Raw genomic sequence first — 20,036 nt, 5'->3', positions numbered from 1 at the left:
TTGGGGGGATGTCCGAAACTTATTTAGGATAACATTGCCATTGCTACTGGGTGCTTTTACCATCAACTAAAGAGAATCCAAAATTCATTTTGAAGAATTGTTGGTACTTACCAAATGATTGTATTCAAATACAATGTACAGCTTAGTAACCTATTATGCTCCTCAGTTTTGAACTTTTGTTCCTCTTAGCAATCTGTTTCTTCTTCCTATAGTGCTGTTGACTACAACTTCTTTTCATTGTTATTACTCCTGAAACATCATACAAGCTATCACCAAATCCTATATGTGTGTTTGCATAGCCCTGACTTCTGTACTCTTTTCCCCTATCCTGCCGTTCACACTTTTTCATTCACTTTAGCGACTTCTAAGAAATCACTCAGGGGGAACGCAGGAAACCAAACTAAGAAACTAGTAAAATAAGCAACTATTTGTCTTATGTAGTGGTCAGAAGTGGCGATTATTATTTGTTTGAGACGGACAGTGAAGAAGAGGAGGAGGACGACAAGAAGGATGAGGACGAACCTCGCCGAAGATCAGCCTTCCAGGTACTGTCTAGTTTTGGCTGAGAACACCTTGGCAAAGCACACTGAGGTCTTCTGTATCCTCGACAGGCACTTTGTTGCTGCCATCCCCCTCCTGCAATTTCTGCATTTGGTACAAATGAATGTTTTGCTCATTAATATGCTTTGCTACCTGCCTTTAACACTACCCAAAGCTCTGCTGCTCAAATCTGTTGTTTTGGAGACAGATCTTCATTCACTTGCCTCCTGGAGGTAAAGAAAAATAAAGGTTCTAGTTACACTTTATTTTTCTATGTTGCAAAAAAGAAAAAAAAAGTGAAGAAACCTGTTCTCTGGCATTGCGCATCTGCTTAGATCATTTTAAGTTTGGAAATAGCTGATGCTGATTTATCTGTAAATAAAAATTATGTTGTTGTCAAAATGTTTGGATTTAGAAACCTCGATATTTGAAATACATGCCACATGAGAACAGTTTATTTTACAATGATTTAAGGGTAAAATAAAATGTACTTTTAAACAACAAACGTACGTTTTGTTCAAATAGTGCTTTATCGATAAATGTTCTCTGTATGAATTCTCAAATACCCTTAACACAAGAAAGACCACAGATTATTTACCTTGCTCCTGAAAATATAAAGGGGGAAAATATATCAAACCTCTGCTCTTGTTTCATTTCTATGGAAATAGAGGTGAGTTTTTGTGCCTGAACTTTTCCCACTGGGATATTTTCATTGATAAACGAGCAGCAATTGTTGGACTGGAGCAAAGGTTTACAAAATCTGCCTTAGTGTGAAATAACTGGTTTTATTTTGCTCATACACAGACTCTCTATTTGAAAAGCATATCATTTGCAAAGAATATATATTTGCACTCAGTTTTAACAGAAATAAAATGCTAATGCAAAATCCAGGGTTGGATTTCTGAGTATTGTGGCCACTAAGCTATTACATTTAAGAGGCCCTCCCTTGATTAAGTAGGAAATAAATTTTAGGTTTAATAGTTTCCACACAGTTGAAACATGAGGCTCCTTGTAATGTGTGACCCTAAGCTGTAGCCTGTCTAGGTTATATGTAAATCCAGCCCTGGCTAAAACTAGATGTAACATAAGTAGAGAAAAATATGATAGCTTGACAATTTTAGTTGCTTTAATAAAGTTCTTCCACAAATAATCAAAAATATATGATAGCTTTTGCTTCATATTCTTAGTATCTACTAATAATGTGGAGGGGCATTTTCGATGTGCCGTCTAAGTCCAATTTAGGATATTTTGCGGAAAACGTCCAAAAAGCAAGTGGCGAACATAGCAGTTTTCAAACCAGAAAAAAGACTATCTTTTTGTTGTGAAAATTGCTGTTTCCTAGATGGTTTTGTGCTCGGTGTGTCTATCTTTTGGTACCTTTTTCGAAAAAAAAAGGTCCTGGAGAAAAGCACACGAAAATAAGCCATTGGGATGTCTGAGGGCCAGAAGTCTTAATAAACTTGCCACAAAGACATCCCAGCAGAGCAGTGGAGCAGCCTAGATGGCATTGCAGTGGACTTCACATTTAAAGTTCCATGTGCACTTCTCACCATAACCCCCTTATATTGTATGGTGAGGCCTCCAAGAATAGCAAAAAATGTACTGTACTCAACTGTACACCACTACAATCACCCTTAAGCCTGCAGGTGTCACTTACATGTAGGTACAATAGGTATTTGTGGTTTATGGAGGGCTCACACTTTCCACCACAAGTGTACCAGTTAAAGTGCGAAATGGGCCTGGTCCCCTTCTCTACCGTCATCTGCATCGACTCTACTCCAGGACCTGCTTGCTGCTCTAAGAGGAATGGCCATTATATCTTCAGCTTTCATAGAGTCTGGAATGTACTGTCACTTTCATCACTTAGGTGGGTGGGATTAAGGGGGGTCATGCCTTTGTCCCTCCAGTGGTCATTTGGTCACTTTGGGAACCTTTTGGCAGTTAGTCATTATCGAAACAGGTCCAGCCTAAAACATCATATTTTTTGCTCTGGACATTTTTACAATATTCCATTATCGCTGATTAAAAATCTAAATCATAAGCCCACCCTAGTCCCGCCCAAAACACACTTCCAACATGCCCCCTTGAGATTTAGATGAACTGTAGACAAACTACATAGAAAATTGTCTTAAAATGGGTTTTAAAAATAGCTATTTGGACGTTTTGGCAAAAAAAAAAGCCATCCATCTGCCGCTTTGTGCCACTTTTTGGATTTTTTTTTTCTATTTTGAAAATGAGCCCCATAATCTCCAGAATCACATCTCAAAAGATTTTTAGCAGTGTCTTGAATTACAGAGAAAATATTTTGTGGTTGGGCTCTTAATAATAGATGTCAAAATGACACCATACGGAGTCACTAGTAGCCATCATCATAAAATATAATCAATCTGCAAACTTAAAGAATTTTGCAAAAAGGAACAAAATTAAAAAAAAAAAACAAACTTGGGGAAATGTAGCAGCAAGCAACACTGGTTCACCAAAACAATCTTAAGAACTACAGGAACACTCATAAATAATAAATCAATAGCAAAGGGGTTCCATGGGAAGTCCCAAGAAAAACTGAACTCAATATCCATAAAAATAATCGCAGGGCCTTATTCAAGACCCTGCTAAACAATATTTTGAGATGTGATTTTGGAGGTTATGAGACTCATGTTCAAAGTATATAGACATACAAAGTTACATAGGTTACTCATGGGCTCCTTTTACAAAGCTGCACTAGTGATTCTGGCGTGGCAAATGCGACAAAGCCCATTCGATTTCTATGGGCTTTGTCACATTGGCCGCACTGGACTCGCTAGTGCAGCTTTGTAAAGAAGTCCAATGTAACTTTTTAAGTCTATGGGCCCCTTTTACCAAGCTACAGGAAAAAGGGGGCCTGTGCTGGCGTCAGTGTGTACTTTTGATTCACGCTGAAGCCCCCTTTTACCGCAGCATGTAAAAGGTAGGTCTTTGGGTTTTTTTTTAAGAAATGCCATGCGGCAAGTAAAACACTTGCTGTGTGGCCATTTTGGGGGGAGAAGCCCTTACCACCACCCACTGAGGTGGCAGTAAGGGCTTCCGCACTAACCTGGCAGTAACCAGGAAGCGTGCGGCACTGCCCGATTACCGCCGGGTACAAACCGGATCTGATGGCACACTGGGGGTGGGAAATACTGCCGGGCTGTTGCGGTAGCCCGGCAGTAATTCCGTTTTAGTGAACGGTAATCCCTCATTGGGCTTACCTTCGCTTTGCAAAAGAGGCCCTATGTGCTTTGAAAAGGAGCACTATATTAGTGGATTTTCATTTTCCTCCTTTGTTTATTGAAATTACCGTTCCTGTTTGGTTGTGATTCTTTCGTATCTGACATAGTAACAAACTTGCTTGTTTCTAAATTTGTCACATATGTGTTGCATCAATCAGTTCTGTGGAAATTAATGCTCACGGGCCTCATCAAAGGTTTATTTAGCAACTCATGACAGTATATAAAGCTAAATTCCAATGCAGTTGTTAGTTATTGATTGTTAGAGGCCTTGCTAATGATTTTCTTAATTACTATGTTTTCTCTTAATTGCTTCTTTAACAGTTACAGGTTCCATATAATTAGGCAATATACTTGCTGTTTTATTGCTTCTTAACTTTCACTGTAATTGTTTTGCAAGCAATGCTTGAACAATAATTGATTTTCTTGGTTGGAAATGTTGTATATACTTAACATGCTTCTGTAGTTCAATCATTGTCTGATCTCACAGTTGCGATTATCCATACATCTACTTCCTTGTTTCCAATACATGCAAATTGTTTAGTAATTATCATGCAGGTAGAACTCATGTTAATAACCTTCATGTTTCGCAACTAATCACCCTTGCTTTGTCATTCTTTGTAGAGAGCTATTGCGAAATTTGCTTCAGCCATTTTAGCCTTGCCAAAGTCTGTCATTAAACTGCCCAAAACAATTCTTCAGTACTTAATCAGAGCGGCAAAGGTATCTGTCTAACATTTCACATGTGTGTACAATATGTGACCCTTCCTTTCTGCTTTCCCATTCTATCTCAACAAATGGAGCCCATTGCCATTATTGTCTGCATTTTCCCTTTGTACAAATTGCTTCAAATTTTTCACAGTTGAAACAAAAAAAGTGAATTATTTTTCGTGATATCTCTATGTGATATTGGAGAAGGAGACACCGAGTTATTTCATTGCACGTATTCCCTCATTTCTGCTAGGCCATGACCTATTTGGAATGCAAAAAGTGAAAATGCAGAGACAAACATTTTTCTTGTATTTATGACATTACTATCACTATGTCCTACATCTCACCTCTGGCTGCATGGATCCAAAAGGGTTTTAGATAGTGTGCTGATCTTTCTCAGGAAGCTGGCAAGACTCTAAGGTGACACATCTGAATATACAAATAGTTAAAGCCCCTTTTCAGGCACTTTATCCTTGTGCATTAGGTCTTTCTTGATGAGTTTGGATGTTCTGAGAGGTCTAATCTGATTTTGTTTAAAAGCATCACACTATTTTAATTAAAACTTTTACAGAATTTTAAACAACCGTCAGTTTATGCTTCTTGTAGAGCCAAACTCCAATAAATTGTACAATTGTTATTGCTAGATACTGTCCTTAATGTGTCCTGTGCATATCCACAAAATAAAATCTTACTTCCCATTATATTTCTTTTCCTAAACTGGCCCCTTTGATCTACAGTGGCTATATGTAAAGATAGTGGTTCCTTATAGTTAATTTAAATTGCACACTATCCTAAAATGTACAGTGTTCTCTACTTAAAGGATATAAATAGATAAATAAACTTGTTTTGAGCACTGGGTTGGACACTTCAGATATGCTTGTACAAGAAAAATCCATTGAAACCTATGAGCGCTGTGGACAGAGCCAGGCAGCAAACCAGTGACTTCCAAGTCAGCATAAATGCTACACAAGTCATTTCTTCTGAAATTACCCAATGGCATTACACTATATCCCCTAGAAAACAGAGGAAATTGCCAATTTGTACCAAAAACAAGTGCATCCCTTCAATCTATGGTATGACAAATAGAAGGGATGGGGGAAAAAAAAAGTCCAATCAGCTACATTTTTATAACTACAACCTTGTTATTCAGATCTCATTCCTCTAGATCCTTCTTGAACAAAAAGAAATTCCGTTCCATGAAATGTAATATTTAAACATAGCCTTAAACCACCTTGCTGGTGTCAGATTCAGTTCATTGTTGCCATCATGTGTAAGGCTTTGACTCACTATCAAGAATCCCTCATGCTACAGCCAAGTTTTCCTACATAGTATCTAAGCAAAAGAACTAAATGAACAGCTCCTGTAGGGGTCCATTTATTATGCTGCGGTAAGATATGACCTTAGTGTGCCCTTATGCGGTGCTTTCCCATGCACTAAGGCCATTTTTACCGCAACTGTGAAAAGGGCTATTTTCTATTTAATCAATATATTGCCTATTTAGGAGGCAATAAGGGCTCCCACATTAACCATGCTCTAACCAGTTAGCATGCGGTAATGTATACATACTAACTGGTTAGTGCAGGAATGTCCAATCTCCGCCCCTGACACACCTCAAAAACATTACAAAGAAATAACACCACATGCTTACCACCGAATTCAATATATGGTGCCTTAAATTGTGTGGACTAATTTGGCCGAATAGCCAAATTGTGCACACAATTTAATTGATTAACAAGCTAATCAGGGCCGATAACTGGTAAGAAACAAACCAATTAGTGGCACAAATTAGTTTTAATTAGAATTTACACACACAACTTCTAGGTGTATTCTATAACGCGGTGTACATAAATGTGGCCATGGGCGTGGAATTTGCGGGTTGTGGGTATTTAAAAAAAAACTGTGTGCACTATTATAGAATACACCTGATCTGTGCCTAACTTAGATGCAGGTATTTAGGCCTGGCTTTAGGTGGCCTAAATGAGTGCACCTAAATTTTAGGTGCAAGAACGGCACTTGAGCGTAATCTGTAAACTATGCGTAACTTTAGGCATCGTTTATAGAATGATGCTAACCGCATGGTTTTACGGTGCTGATTTTTAAGGTGCCTTATATAGAATTTCCCCCCTTAGTGCACACACATGCCAAAACTAAGGTGGAACACTTTAGTCTATTTTTGTTGCATTAAGCTTGCATTAAGTACATAAGTTGGTTTATTCATTTTGTATCTCTTACCATTTCATTGTTTCTCAAACCTTCTAACACATTAGATATCAAACTCTAGGCATTGATAGAATAGTGAAACTTTGATTCTCTGATGACATGCAAATGCAACAGACTCCAACTCTTGCCAGAATGGAAAATCCATAGTTTTCAATTAAAACTTTCTATTCAGGTGTGGTAATTTCCCATTTAACACTATACCTATAACCACTTAATTTGTTTTCTTATTACATTTTTGGCATGATCTGCAGCTGTTTGTTTATATATTTATGTATTTATTATCTTTTTGTTTTGCATGTTTGCATTTTTTCCCTTTTTGTTCAGTTTTTTTTCCAGCTTTTTAAAATATATATATTTTTTAGGCTACTGATGACTTTGTGAGAAGTGGTGGTTCTTTATTGCATGTTCGTGTTCAATGCAAGCAGCTTGGTTAGGATTTTTTGTTATCTTAATCAGAGCCAGCCCAACCATTAAACAAGTCTAGACAGTTGCCTCGGGCAGCAGCATCTTGGGGGGGGGGGGGGGGGATTGCAAAGAGTAGCCACAGTCAAAGCACAACCATAGAACGTCACAGCTACACACACAGACAAAGAAACATCATTGCAATACTTTTACCTGCAGAAAGGATGGTGAATTTACAAATACCCATTTATCTGGATAAATGATTTTTGGAAATTGCCTTTATTATTTGGTTGAGGGTTCACCTAGGATGCCCAGTAGCCTTGCAGTGCCCTGTATTCAGTGGACCTTTTCCTATGAGACCTTCTCCTCTTTTTAGTTTCACATTGTCAATTTTCTTCAGCATTTTCAGGAAGCAAGCCAAAGGGTTCAGAGGTACCTGTAATGCTTCCCAAAGGTATCTCTTGTAGATCAACACATGGAGTGCTACGAGAATCTGGGTGGAGGTCAAAGGAGGGGTCTTTTACTAAAGGTTAGCTCAAGTTATCTGCAGCAGGTCCCATTTTATTGATACGGGCCCTGCTTCAGATAATTCGAGCTAATCTTTAGTAAAAGACCCCCAGTGTCTTTTTTGTATAGCTTCTGATCCAGGATACCACCTAGAGGTGGTCAGGCCAGAAAGGAGAGGCTCGATACTTATCTGTCTAGTTGCTTTCATTTGATGTTATAGAAGAAGGTTTATGCAATCAACCAGGGCCACGCTGTTGAAAGTGACTTTTGATGTTGATCTTGTCAGAATGTTTTATAGGCATTGATAGGAATCCTGTTTCTGAATAGTGATCGCAATTTGGTTAGTAGATTGTATCACTTATTGTTATGCCCTAGCAACTATATTCTTAGAAGGATATGTCAGGAGCATGGCAAATGCCAGCCGCCAACGTAAGATTTATTTTCACAGAGGAGATTTGTAAGGCCATCATATGGAATTCAGTCAATATATTTGCCAGTCATTGCTGTCTTCCTGGCTTTTCATTTGAAGCATAGGTTTAGACTCTAAAGCTTGTTTTTTCGAGTACAGTCCAAATTCCTTCCTCCTAGGGTGTTATTTGTTCCTTGAAGAAAAAAAATTAAAAAATAAATTTAAATTCAAAACTGGTGTTTCTTCACAAAAATAATTTCTTTGTTTGCTTGCTGGCATTGTTTGCCTTTTCTTACTAATTATTTTTGAAGACACCCCACTACTTTATTCCATGTTTGTGGCTCCCTTGTATCGATTATCAGAGGAAGGAAAAATGATGAGGTAAAAGCAAAATTGCTTACCTGTACCAAGTATGAAGTCCCTTTTATACCTATGGGCTTCTTAGAATTTAGTATGTGCTAAGCTTTAGTAATAGGGTCTCTTAGATTCTAAGCTTTCTGTGAACAGAGAAATACCTAATTTGCATGAATGTAACTCATTGAACTACTGAGCAAGGCATAAGCTAAATTCAGATCTGCTTCTCTAGCCAATAAATCTGAGTGACTGTGGGTTCTATGAGGTATGAGAAACTACCATATGTGACTGGAAAGTTATTTCCTGGAAAGTGCCAAACTGGCACATAATACAAGTTACATGCCCTGAACGTTTGCACTGTTGTCATCAGAGAATACCATTTATATTCAAACCATTTTACTTTCTGTAGGGTGCTTTATCATGAGGCAATCAATATTCTGTATGTTGGCTGATCACAAGCAGTTCACCTCTGTGGGTGGACTGTCTTTGGTTATAAAACCCCATTCAAGTTACATAGCTGAATGTATGATGCAAATGTTATAACACTTCTAGTTAACAACTTCAAGCTACAATAATAACAAAAATCCTGGAATGGAAATGGCCAGCTTAACTGAGACACAGGTGTGTTTATGTCATGATATGCATGTGTAATGATGATGTTTGGTTAATAGTTGTTTATTTTTCTCTTTCTGTTTTCTCTTGCATGGACTTGCACTCATTTGCATGTTCTTATTATCAACTTTATTGCACAAAGATATGTTTTTAAGAAGTGCTGCAATGCCATATGGGGATGGTTTTCATTTTCCACTAGAAATGAAAATCATTAAAAAGAGACAAAAGTGCAACATCTTTTGTCTTCCATTGCTATAGAGTAATACATTTTTCATTTATGTTGGTAAAACCTAAAACATGTTACTGTTTTTTTCACTTACTGCCAAGTGGTAATATTCAACTGTAATTTACAAAACTAGTGGTACTGAAATATTGTCATTTCTTTTTCTGTCATCCAACTAAATCATTCTAACAGTAGTAATCTCAACAGTCTTAAGAATTAATTAATCAGTAGAAGACTAAGGGCAAATGCGACGAAGCCCACAGGAATTGAATGGACTTCGCATTTGCCGCACCGAGAATCACTATCGCGGCTTTGTAAAAGGAGCCCGAAATGGTCTGTACATTGAACCACAATAAAGTTAGCCAGATTTCTATGAGGTAGATTTGAAGGTTTTGAATAACAATTTTGTTAACCAGATCAAATGGAGTTTTGAAAGGAATCCTAGACCGAGTACATCTGACAATACCACCACATCACATCAGCTGTGGCTAAAAGTTACCCTATTGTAACCGAGGGGGGAGGGAAGGGGCAATTTGCAACTGGCCTTTTTCCAAGGGAAAACAACCATTTACTTATGGAAATGTTTCTCAAAATTGCCCTCCATTAGAGCAAATTTTATACTCTAAATGGTACTTGCAGGCCTTGAGTACTTTTCATCTGTTAGTTTGCAAACCAGTTTTCAAGGGAAAACTCCCTATATATCCAACAGAGTGGGAGTAACTGAGAATTGCTCCTGCCCACCCACTAGCTGCCAGTAGGTATTAGGGGAGGACCTAGAGTGAGCTGAGGAGGCGATTGCTGAAAGGACTGTCAGGCTTGTTGAGGGGGAGGGGGAGCTTTTGTTCAAGGGGCTGTTAGGGGTAGGGGGATTGGGATCAGGGGAGAGGGATGGGGTTATTTGTTTCTATATTTGACCCCGTTAAGAGGCTCCCTGGGAGGATGAAGCCACATGTTAGTGACATAATGGTCCAAGGGAGAAAAATAAAATTACACCAGTGCAAAGCTGGTGTTATCTTTCCATGAATAATGCGACTTGTGAGGTTAAATGCAAGATGTTCTATTGTTCATTTTGCATAATCAAGAGCTGCTTTGCTTGCTTTACATTTCATTCTTAATTACTATTTATTTTGCTTACAAAATGTGAGTTAGGGTTAGGGGCAAATAACACAATATTTACCATTTAACATGTGTTATTTAGCCAAAAACATGTGTTAGTCCCTTAATGCACAGTAGTAACTACTCTTCAAGAGGACACTTTTCAAACCTGTTTGATAGATTAACATAGGAAAATATTATTATCATTTGTCTGAAAATGGCCTTCCTCAATGTGGCTAAAAATCAGTGCATTGTTGAACACCATATACGGCTTTAGCTGCTCTGACAGAGGCATTCTTGGAGACAATTTTAGGTCAAGGGAGAAAATATAGATTGCATTTCCAGAATCTACTTTCATTATTTTCCAGGAAAGCAGTAGAAAAATCAAATGAAGATGTGTACTGGTGTTTTTTATCCATGGAGTGAAAGTATACACTTTCTTTTCTTTAAAAATTGGTGCAAGTCTACAAGATAAAAGTACTCACAGACTTTTCTCCCTCTGTAAGAAGTTTGAATACTGGCCCCTAAAAGAGAGAATGTAAATATCTAACATTCAACCTAAAAATGTGTGAGGCCTAGCAGTTATTTCTTTTTTTTTTTGTCTTCATTTTTTCAAGAGGAGGGATCAGATACTCTCGCAGTCCTCCCCTCCCCACCCTACTGATAGAAGTAGGAGGGTCATAGGACTCTCACTTCCCTTTCAGTGGGAGGAGGATAGGCTATAGGCCCTTATTTCTCCTTTTAGGTGGGCGGGAGGGAGGGAGAGAGGGAATGCTCTTGCAGCCATATCCTTCCTCCTTGTAAAGAGGTGGAAGATAGTGGAAGCTCATTCAGACTACTCGCTCCTCCTCATTATAAAGAACAGGAAAATGTGAGAGGCCTGATAGGCCCTACTCCTGCTTCCCTTTCCCCTTCTCTTCACAAGGAGAAGATATTGAAGAGAGATGTCCACAAGTCTCTCTGAATTGGGGTCTACTGATGTACCAGTCACTCTCCCTCTAGATGGTAGAAAAGAAATGTTTTCACTATTTTGTAGATACTAAACTTGTTTTATTTCATGAAAAATGGGCATTTGTATTGAAATGTACATCATTTTAATATAAGAGAAAGACAAGCAGACCAGCAGGCTGTAAAGGGATTTTATTGTGGATGTGACAGATCCATGCTGGTGTTTTCTCGCTGTCACTAATTCCTTGCTTCAATAGCCAAAATTGTCTGTTTCATATTTTAATAACTATTATTTATTGTGTCTATTTGGTTATTCTAGTTATGTCTTTATATTTGAAATTTTTTAAAATATTTTGAAGTCAATGTTTATGATTTGTATGATTTTAATTTTACTTTTTGTTTGTGTATTAGTTTTTACCCCTGATGCAGCCTGTGGGTGAAATGTGGCCACATCGGGTGACTGTTCTAATAAATCTGCACATCTTTCCAGACTGCTGGACTGCTTGACTTTCTGCTATTATGCCAATTTGCGGATCAACGCCTCTGTTTCCTGCTAAATCATTTAATTGTAGCCTACACTAGTGCTGTTCTTTTAGGATAAGACTTTAAAGAGCAATTTTCAAAGCCATTTACTGAGAACTTCTTTTACAAAGCCGTGCTAGCGAGTCCTGCGTGGCAAATGAGAGGAAACCCAAAGGAACTGAATGGGCTTCCTCTCATTTGCCACACCGAAAATCGGTAGTGTGGCTTTGTAAAAGAGGCCTGTCTGAATATTGCTCTCCTTTATCCTGCTAGTTGTATGTGTGGGTTTATAGTGCTTGTATTTAAATTTAGCCACATTAAAAACAGATAATCTCAGGGGGAAGAAGGGTTATTGGGTTCTTTTACCAAGCTGCGGGAAAAAGGACCCTGCACTAGCGGTGGGGGCCATTTTTCCCATGCGCCAGTGCTGTTTTTACCACAGCGGGTAAAAAGCCCCTAGACACACATGGCCATGCGGTAAGAGAACTCTTACCGCGTGGCCATGTGATGGGGAGCCCTTACCATCACCCATCTAACAGTCAATCAGGACTACCCAGATGCCCTATATCCCCCCACCCCACAACCTCCACATTTTAACCCAATAATCCCCATCTTCAGGTCTTTCCCAATCTCTGGCATTGCCCCTCCCCCAAGATCCTACTAGTGGTCCCTGGTGTCTAGCACAGAGCAGACGTGATCCCTACTCTCTGTTACTCCATCCAGGTTTTATCTTTATTTGGCTGCTAGAACCCCTTGCAGTAGTAATATGCAACTACCACTAGGGGGAAGCTGCTATTCTGAGCCTGGATCAGAGATGGAGTAACTAGTGAAGACTCCTGCTACCCCTAGACACCAAGGATACTGGTAGGAGCTGGGAGATGTTGAGGGTAGAAGCAGATCTGAATGGTGGGACTGTTGGGTTGACAACTATATTGACTGTATTGGGTGGAGTATTTGGGGGATCTTGGGGTCCTGATTGACTGTTGGATGGGGCAGATTGGAGGAATAGGGTCCTGATTCACAGGGGGGTTGGGTGGGAGGCTAAGTATTTACTTTTGGGGATGATGGCAGGGAGATCGGGGGGAATGTGGATGCACCTACCAAGCAGTAGGTGCATTGGGATTAGGCAGCTGAACATTAAGTGGTGGTAAGTGCAGTCACCCAAACTGCACAAATAACAGCGCATGATAATGCCCCATGTGCTAACTGTTCTGTACCTCATTCCTGCTCCCTAAAAGAGTATGCAGTTAGCATGTGGATTGGTGTGTTCTAACTGGCATGTTAACACGGTGACAGTTATTGTGTTTGTGTGCTAACTGCTAATGCACTCTAGTAGGAGATTCTGAGTTCATAATTTCAGCAGCAGGCTCTTGCTATCTATTAAATACAAAAAATACGAGAAAGATTTTGGGAAGTGTGTAAGTTTACAGTAGTACTTTGATTCTCCAGGTAAAGGCAGGAAGTTTGTTTCTGTATTTATTTTGTAGATTTTGTTCAAATTTGGCATACTACCATGATTTTACTTGACAAGCAAAAATAGCAGAACTCATTTTTCGGAGTGATTTAGTTTTGATGGGAGCCATTTGGCCTTCATACAGGTGTGAATTTGTTCATCCTGTACATATTTTTGTTTCTGGTTTATTTCAGCATGTACTTGTAAAGTATTTGTAGGCAGAAAAATAAACTTGAAATAAATTATGTTGTTGCCTCTAGTTTGTTTATCAGGCCTGGATTACAGATCCCAAAACTGCTTTCAGGAGGAGCCAGACAGGAACTAAAAAAACAAGCAAACATGAGAAGAATAAAGGCTACAAGCTAAACCTGACCGGAGAAGGTATGTAGCTATGTTATCACTGCCCAATCCCATTTCTTTCTTTCCTGCGCTCCCCATAAGGGGTCCTTTTACAAAGTAGTTCCTACCCCTAGCATTCACCATTTCTGGAACTACAAAAATATATCCTATTTTTGTACCTCTAGGTTAGCGCAGGAGCCCTTACCACCATCTCAATGGGTGGCAGTAAGGGCTCCCCATTAGAATGACCATGCGGTAAGTGGTTCACTTACTGCACAACTATTTCTGTTTACCAAAAATATACAGCCTTTTACCCACGCTAACGGCATTGTTGCACGGGAACTGCTAGCTTGGCTTGATAAAAGAGGCCCTTAGATTGTAACCCTACTGGGGGCAGAGAAAACGCCAGCTTATAATATATGTAAACCACTTTGATTGTACAACAGAAAGGCAGTATATCAAATCCATTACCCTACCTCCTCAGACTGTGAACATAATATTCATGGTAGTAAAAGAAATGAATCATTCCTACAGTAGTGGCCATCCCATTCATAGTGCTTTATTTCAAAACAGTTTATTGTGCTGCAGTGCTTGAAAGGGGCCTACATATCCCCAGTATCAAACTGCTGCAGTGCAGTTCAGTCAGTTAATGACTATTTTAGACCAACGCTGTTTTTCTACCACTGAAATTGTTGATTTTTGAAGGATTATGCTGTTTGCAGTGTTCTACCTTCAAGTGTTATCTCACAAAAGACGTTACCACTAAAGTTTACCTAAAGCTCTATCTCATTGTTCATCAGATGGCCCGCAAAGGTTCTGTAGGGAATTGCTTTGCCAGACATCCATTTAACCACTATTATGTGGACAAATGAGATTGTCATTACTGTGTAGTCTTTAGTCTGCCCTATCTGTTTGGTTTCTTAATTATATTGTTAACGCTATCATCATCTTAAGATTTTGGCATATGTACCACTGTTGAGACCCGTAAGATTTTCCAAAAGCCTTCTTATTAATGACTTTAAAAACATGTCATGCATATAACATCTTGTAGGAACTTAATAAATAAATGGAGACATGATTTACCCCTTAAAATGGTTTCTTCAGGTCTACAGCTTTAGACAATGGCGTAAGTAGTGTATATGCAGATATCCTATTAGGCATACGTGATTAATCTGATAGTCTACTGTTTGTAAAAACAAAATTAGGGGCTATGGATGAGGTTCTGACTGTTACAGTAAGTGCTTAAAACTATGATACCTGCAAAACAGAAACTCTATTACTAGCAGACATCTGTTGAGAATTCAATGGAGCCCTATTGTAGACAGTGACAGGACATGCCTTCCCAGCCCAATGCCCAGTACTTTTTCCTTGGATGATCCAAGTATTCTTTTCCAACCCTTCCTCAACTCCAGCACCGTTTCTTTTATTATTATTATTATTATTATTTGTATCTCTCTATGCTTCCTGAAGCCGCCAGTCTGCCTCTCTTGCTGTCTCCTTGCCAAGTGGTTGCATAATGCTAAATGATGGTCAGCTTCTTACCAAGTTTTCAAGTTTATTCAATATTTGCTACCCCACCCTATGGAGACCTTCGGGGTGGTGCACAATCTATTTTGATAGAAAGAAGAAGATAGAACATTACTAAAAGGACAGGAAATAGTAGAGTAGTGGGGACAGAACTACAATCTTGATAGTAAAGAGAGTAGGGTAAAACAATAGGCTAGCTCTGTTAAGTCTGGCTGGATTCGAGCGACTGCTTTCCAAAAAAAAAAAGTATTATTGATAAGCATCGGCAAAAAGGTAGGTTTTAAGATCAGTTTTATAATTCACCACTGAGGATTGTAATCTCATCAAGTTAGGGAGGGCATTCCATAAATGAGGGCCTTACACAGAAAAGATAGCTTCTCTAATGTGTTCATTAGACTAGTATACGGTATCTAGGAACAATGAGTTGGTTCTGTTGATCAGATCTTAGTGTTCTATTTGAACAATAAGGAATAAGAAGGCGAGAGAGATAGTGGTTCATTGGAAGACAAAGTCTTAAAGACAAATAGTAAAATTGTATCGGTAATCTTCTCCCCTACTCCTTCTAGTTTGTACAAATATTGAAAGCCATTTCATTATGACCACCATTTTTTTTCCTGAAAGACAGAAGCCACCAGCACCAAGCATATTTTAAATTTATATAGATAAATTCAGATCCCCAGAATTAAAATTAATCAAAATAACAAGGTCTGTATGCTCAGAAAGACAAATTTATTTCTGTTTCTCAATTGAAAAGTTTTCAGTGCTTACATTTTACTATTAATTTGTCAGGTCATGTTGCTGTAGATTGTGAAGAAAAAGAAGAGGAACCTGTCAAAAAAAAATCACATGGTCCAGGTAAGAAATGTAGAAACTGGTAACCAGGAAGCATATAAGTCCACAGAATAGTATGCTGCAATTACTTAGGGAAAATATGAAGGCAGTTTTTAAACCACTTGCAGTGCCACAAAGTTCACAGGTATTTTTTACCCATGGCCTTTGCACCAATCCGCTAGTTTCACTGCAAACTAGCTGAATGTGTGAGACTCTACACTAACCATCAATTGCCACAATCATTTTTGTCATAGGCAAGAAACCACTACCAGACATATTGGAGCCACTTTGGGAGGGGAAGAAGGTGTGTGCAGTGGGGGGGTGGGGCAAGCCAGAAGCACCAAGCATGTCAGCCAGCCAACTTGAAACTCTTTATTTATTTATTTATTTATTTATTTATTTATTGGGATTTATTAACTGTCTTTATGAAGAGATTCACCCAAGGTGGTGTACAGCAGGTACAGTTTAACATAAATATTACAATTTTGTTAACAGCATAACAATAGTAAAATAACCAAATATAAACAATAAGTGAAGTAAACTTGACCTGATAAAAGGACTACCATGAAACAACATCACAAATATACACATGTAACAGCACTGAAATTCAAATAACAGAGATATAATATGATGTCAGCATGATACTAATGAAACACCTAATGAGCACACATTAGAACAATCAAATAACATAGATAAATGCTTTTCTGCAGTACAGCTTACCAAGTAGCCGAGGGGCCAAGTGCAGATATATAGACAGGGACAAGATGGGTGGAACACAGTCAGTTGGGATAAATTGATGGGTGACTGAACTCTTTGTACAGTTAAACAATATATAAGGAACTGGTTTATGTTACAGTGTGTGTGTGTAGCAAGCTACTCCAAGTGCAGAGTGGTGTATAATCAGTCACTCTATGTATTAAAGGCTTGGGAGAAGATCCAAAGTTTCATCTGCTTCCTGAAATACAGGTAGTCTCAAGTTAGACAAAGCCCTTCAGGGAGAAAATTCCAGAGCGAGGGGACTACTCCTGAGAAAGCTCGATGGCAAATATCACATCATACAATTTTTTTTGATGAGGGGACAGATAGTGATGCTCCTTGAGAGGACCTTAGAGGTCTCAAAGGTGTGTAAAGGGCTAACTTATTTTTGTCTGAGGACTTTGAAAATTTAGCCCTGTAAGGTACTGGTAGCCAGTGTAGTTTTTGTAGAAGAGTGCACAGAGGGGTAGTAACGAAGTACTTGTACTTTGTTACAGTACTTAAGTATGATTAGCAGTACTTTTACTTACAATGAGTTAAAAAGTTTTTGCCATACTTTTTACTTGTAAAGAGTTACAATTAAGCTGTACTTTTGTACTTAGTAATGAAGTACAAATTTAAAAAGTATTTTTTGAAAGTATTTTCCATACCTCTGCTTGTTCCGCTCTACAGGCGATGTCAGACCCAGCTTGCAGCTGATTGGGCCCGAACTTCCAGTCCCAGAAACAGCTGAGTTGGGAACAAAAGTCCAGGCCCAATCAGTCTTCCGCAGAAGTATTGCAAGGTCATCACTTGAACTCTTGGCAGCCATTTTGAAGTGGCAACGGGAGGGGAGCAAGAGGTCCATGGCAGCACCGGGCAGGATTCCTAGAAATAAGCAGTGGATTTTCCCCAAGTCCATTTTAATAATGGTCTATGGACTTTTCCTTTAGGAAGCTATCCAAACCTTTTTTAAACCCCGCTAAGCTAACTGCTTTTACTACATTCTCTGACAACGAATTCCAGAGTTTAATTACACATTGAGTAAAGAAATATTTTCTACAATTCATTTTAAATTTACTACTTTGTAGCTTCATTGCATGCCCTCTTGTCCTAGTATTTTTGGAAAGAGTAAACAAGCGATTCATGTCTACATGAACACTCGACTCATTATTTTATAGACCTCCATCATATCTCCCCTCAGCCTTGACCATTCTTCTAGCATTTGGAGATCCCTTCTCATGGTTTCTACACCCTCCTGGGTATGCACTCTATTGACTATCTTCGTGTCACCGCAAAAAGGCACATTTTTTCTTCTAAACCTTCAGCAATGTCTCTCAGTGGCGTACCAAGGGGGGGGCAGTGGGGGCGGTCCGCCCCGGGTGCACGCCGCTGGGGGGTGCCGCGGCGCGTGCCTGTGGGCTCCGACTTTGCTAACTTCGCTCGTTCGCTGCAGCTCCTTCTGCCCCGGAACAGGTTACTTCCTGTTCCGGGGCAGAGGGAGCTGCAGTGAACGAGCGAAGTTGGAGCCCACAGGCACGCACCACGGCACCCCCCCCCCCCCCCCCAGCAGCGTGCACCCGGGGGGGGTGTCATTTTGCTGGGGGGAGGGAAGGTGTCATTTCACAGGCGGGGGGGTGCATCGGCGATCCGCCCTGGGTGCCATCCAGACTAGGAACGCCACTGATGTCTCTCACAAATCACAAATATATTAAACAGAATTGGCCCCAGCACAGACACCTGAGGCACTCCAGTAGGCACCTTCCTTTCTTCAAAGCCAATTCCATTTACCACCACCCTCTGCCATCTGTCGGTCAACCAGTTTCCAATCCAGTTCACCACTTTGAGTCCTAAGTTCAGCCCTCTCAGCTTATTCACGAGTCTTCTGTGAGGGACTGTATCAAAGGCTTTGCTGAAATCCAAGTAGATTACATCTATTGCACATCCTTCATCCAGTTCTTTAGTCATCCAGTCAAAGAAGTCAATCAGATTCTTTTGGCAGGATTTTCCTTTGGTAAAGCCATGTTGCCTCAGATCTTGTAACCCGTTGTCTTCTAGAAAGTCAACTATCCTTTCCTTTAGCAACGATTCCCTTATTTTTCCTACCACCGACGTGAGACTTACCAGTGTGTAGTTTCCCACTTCTTCCCTGTCTCCACTTTTGTGAAGAGGGACCACATCAGCTTGTCTCCAATCCCTCGGAACCTCTCCTGTCTCTATAGATCTATTAAATAAATCATAAAGAGGTCCCACCAGGACTTCTCTGAGCTCCCTCAGTGTCCTGGGATGTATTACATCTGGAGCCATAGCTTTCTCCACTTTCAGATTTTCAAGCCATTTATAAACGTTTTCTTCCGTGAATAGTGCAATATCCACTCCATTCCCTGTGCCACCCACCATGGTTCTTCTCCAGGATTTTCTTCGGTAATGAAGAGAATTATTTGTTTAGCACATTTTCTTTATCCTCATCACTCTCCACATAGCTATTCTCAGTATCTTTCAGTTTTGCAATTACTCCTTCCCTTCTCCACCATCTCACAAATAAATTTAACAAGCTTGATAAAAAGCTATTTAATTTAAATTTGTAAGTTTCTGTTCCACTGTACCCACATACATCTAGAGAGATTATAAGTTGATAGGTACATAATCACAATACAGTATTGCATGCAAACATACTAAATTCTGTGGTCCAACTTGTTAATAAAAAAAGTAGTTTTAAGAACTATACTTTTTTCCTTTTACTTGAGGTTTTGTTTTTATTTTTGTTTTTTTGGATAAAGCTTTGGATAAGACTTTCTACTTCACTACTTTTTAAGTCAGTACTTCTACTTTTTACTTAAGTACTTTTAAAAAGTAACAACCCCATCTCTGGTGATGTGGTCACTCTGCTTGCAACTTTTTATCAGTTGTACATAAGTACATAAGTAGTGCCATACTGGGAAAGACCAAAGGTCCATCTAGCCCAGCATCCTGTCACCGACAGTGGCCAATCCAGGTCAAGGGCACCTGGCACGCTCCCCTAACGTAAAAACATTCCAGACAAGTTATACCTAAAAATGCGGAATTTTTCCAAGTCCATTTAATAGCGGTCTATGGACTTGTCCTTTAGGAATCTATCTAACCCCTTTTTAAACTCCGTCAAGCTAACCGCCCGTACCATGTTCTCCGGCAACGAATTCCAGAGTCTAATTACACGTTGGGTGAAGAAAAAGTTTCTCCGATTCGTTTTAAATTTACCACACTGTAGCTTCAACTCATGCCCTCTAGTCCTAGTATTTTTGGATAGCGTGAACAGTCGCTTCACATCCACCCGATCCATTCCACTCATTATTTTATACACTTCTATCATATCTCCCCTCAGCCGTC

At 39.4% G+C, this 20,036-nt stretch overlaps 1 protein-coding gene across 1 annotated transcript in view; it reads left to right on the top strand.

Annotated features, from left to right (window-relative positions):
• PIEZO2 (piezo type mechanosensitive ion channel component 2) overlaps window positions 1–20,036 on the top strand; it is a 556,315-nt gene that overhangs the window by 395,362 nt on the left and 140,917 nt on the right. Inside the window, exons 31-34 of the mRNA XM_030186524.1 lie at window positions 442–545; window positions 4,407–4,505; window positions 13,499–13,619; window positions 15,894–15,959. Of these exons, the coding sequence (XP_030042384.1) occupies window positions 442–545; window positions 4,407–4,505; window positions 13,499–13,619; window positions 15,894–15,959 (390 nt within the window). The remainder of the gene's footprint in view (window positions 1–441; window positions 546–4,406; window positions 4,506–13,498; window positions 13,620–15,893; window positions 15,960–20,036) is intronic.

The sequence above is a fragment of the Microcaecilia unicolor genome, chromosome 1 (assembly GCF_901765095.1).
Source record: "Microcaecilia unicolor chromosome 1, aMicUni1.1, whole genome shotgun sequence".
Classification (NCBI taxonomy): domain Eukaryota; kingdom Metazoa; phylum Chordata; class Amphibia; order Gymnophiona; family Siphonopidae; genus Microcaecilia; species Microcaecilia unicolor.
This window is presented reverse-complemented; position numbering and strand designations above follow the sequence as displayed.